General features: G+C 65.6%; 1 protein-coding gene across 1 annotated transcript in view; it reads left to right on the plus strand.

Moving 5' to 3' along the window:
* Positions 7 to 2,232, plus strand: part of SHANK3 (SH3 and multiple ankyrin repeat domains 3) — a 19,132-nt gene continuing 16,906 nt past the window's right edge. Inside the window, exon 1 of the mRNA XM_021384201.1 lies at positions 7 to 2,206. Coding sequence (XP_021239876.1) covers positions 168 to 2,206 — 2,039 coding nt within the window. The 5' untranslated portion in view covers positions 7 to 167. The remainder of the gene's footprint in view (positions 2,207 to 2,232) is intronic.

Below are 2,232 nucleotides of genomic sequence, written 5' to 3' on the forward strand. Positions count from 1 at the left end.
CGGCCCCGCCCCCGCCTCCTTCCCCATACTACTTCGACACGGGCCCCCCTCCATCCTTCTCTCCACCTCCGCCCCCAGGGAGAGCCTACGACACCATCAGGTCGAGCTTTAAGCCCAGCCTGGAGGCGAAGCTGCACGGGCTGCCGCAGGTCATCAGCGCGGCCGAGATGTACGATCAGGCGAGGACGTCCATCCCCTACCCCGAAAGGCAGAAGAGGGCCCGGTCCATGATAATCCTGCAAGATTCCTCCCATCTTCCTGTGGAGCCAACGGAGATCCCCCGGCCCGGCCCGGCCACGACCCCTCCGGAGAAGCTGAAGAGGAAGGGGAGGGTGATCGACAACCCCTACGCCAACATGGGGCAGTTCAACGTCAGCCTGTTCGCTCCCACCAAGCCGCAGAGGAAGAAGAGCCCTCTGGTCAAGCAGCTGCAAGTGGAGGACGCGCAGGAGAGAGCGGCGCTGTCCATCACCGGAGGCTTTACCAGGGAGCCCTCTCCCACCCGCAGGAGCCATCGCCTGAGCGGCGTGGACTACCAGCACCACGCCGGCATCGCGCAGGTCGAAGCCACGAGCATCCCCTTTGCCACTGCCATCGCTGGAGTCATGAAGGACAGAGACCGGCGTCTGGACGAGAGGCGGAAATCCACTGTCTTCCTCTCGGTCGGGGCCATCGAGGGCACCCCCCCGAGCAGCGACATGCCATCCCTGCAGCAGTCCAGGTCTATCGATGAGCGGTTGTTAGGAAGCCGAGATGTACTACTGCCTTCCCCCGTCTCAGCTTTAAAGCCATTAATTAGCAGCTCATCCTCTACGTTCATCCACCCCCTGACGGGAAAGCCCCTGGATCCGAACTCGCCGCTGGCGCTTGCGCTGGCCGCAAGGGAGCGGGCCCTCTCCACCCAAGTCCCATCCCGGTCGCCCACCCCGATCCACAGCCCGGACTCCGACAGAGCAGCACCCCTGTTCGTGGACATCCAAACCAAAGAACCGGAGCGGGTGGAGCTGGAGAGCCTGGTGTCCCCCGCGTATTCTCCCGGAGGGAAAGGGGCCGTGGCGGCGGACGCGGCGGCGTTGGCCCCCGCCAAGAGCCCGTGGGGAACGCCGTCCACGCTGAGGAAAGAAGCCGAGGCCAGGGTGGAAGCCGCCGGCAAGGAGGAGAAGAAGCCGGAGGACAAGAAGTCCATGATCATCAGCATCGTGGACACGTCGCAGCAGAAGACGGCCGGCCTGATCATGGTTCACGCCACAAGTAACGGCCAAGACGAGATAGGACTTGAGGTGAAGGAGGAGAAAGCGGCGGCGCCCGAAGCCTGCGCCGAGCCGGCGGAGCCGCCCCAAGCGGAGCCGCAGCCCAGCCCCGCCGGGAAGGCCCCGGCCGACAAAGCGCTGGGGCAGGGCAGCTCGGAGGAGGAGGTGGAGCCCTACACCGTGACGCTGCCGCCGGCGCAGCTGTCCTCGAGTGACGAAGAGACCAGGGAGGAGCTGGCCAAGATCGGGCTGGTGCCTCCGCCCGACGAGTTTGCCAACGGGGTCCTGGTCACCACCCCCGGCACCCCCGTCAGCCACCTGGCGACGCCCAGCACGCCATCCGCACCAGCGGCTGCAGGAGCTCCTCCTCCCGCGGGCGGAACACCCTCAGGGAAGCCCCCCGATGCCCCCGCAGCCCCGGAGTCCGCGGCGGACTCGGGCGTGGAAGAGGTGGACACCAGAAGTTCGAGCGACCACCACCTGGAGACCACAAGCACCATCTCCACGGTCTCCAGCATGTCGACGCTGTCGTCCGAGAGCGGGGAGCCCACCGACACGTACACTTCCTTTGCGGATGGACAAACTTTTATACTCGAGAAGCCACCAGTGCCTCCAAAGCCAAAACTCAAGTCCCAGCTCAGCAAGGGGCCAGTTACTTTCAGGGACCCACTTTTGAAGCAGTCTTCGGACAGCGAGCTCATCTCCCAGCAACATGCGGCCACGCTGGCGTCCGCCAGCATTGGCCGGCCACGCTACCTCTTTCAGAGAAGGTCCAAGCTATGGGGGGACCCCATGGAGAGCCGGCCGATCCATGGGGCTGACGACGACAAGCCAACTGTGATCAGTGAGCTAAGCTCCCGCCTACAGCAGCTGAACAAGGACACGCGGTCGCTGGGGGAGGAACCGGCCGGCTCCGCGCTGGACCCCGGGAAGAAGTCGCCGGTGGTCGCGGCACGGTAAGAGGCCGCGTGCCGCGCGGGGC

The sequence above is a fragment of the Numida meleagris genome, chromosome 1 (assembly GCF_002078875.1).
Source record: "Numida meleagris isolate 19003 breed g44 Domestic line chromosome 1, NumMel1.0, whole genome shotgun sequence".
NCBI classification, from domain to species: Eukaryota; Metazoa; Chordata; class Aves; order Galliformes; family Numididae; genus Numida; species Numida meleagris.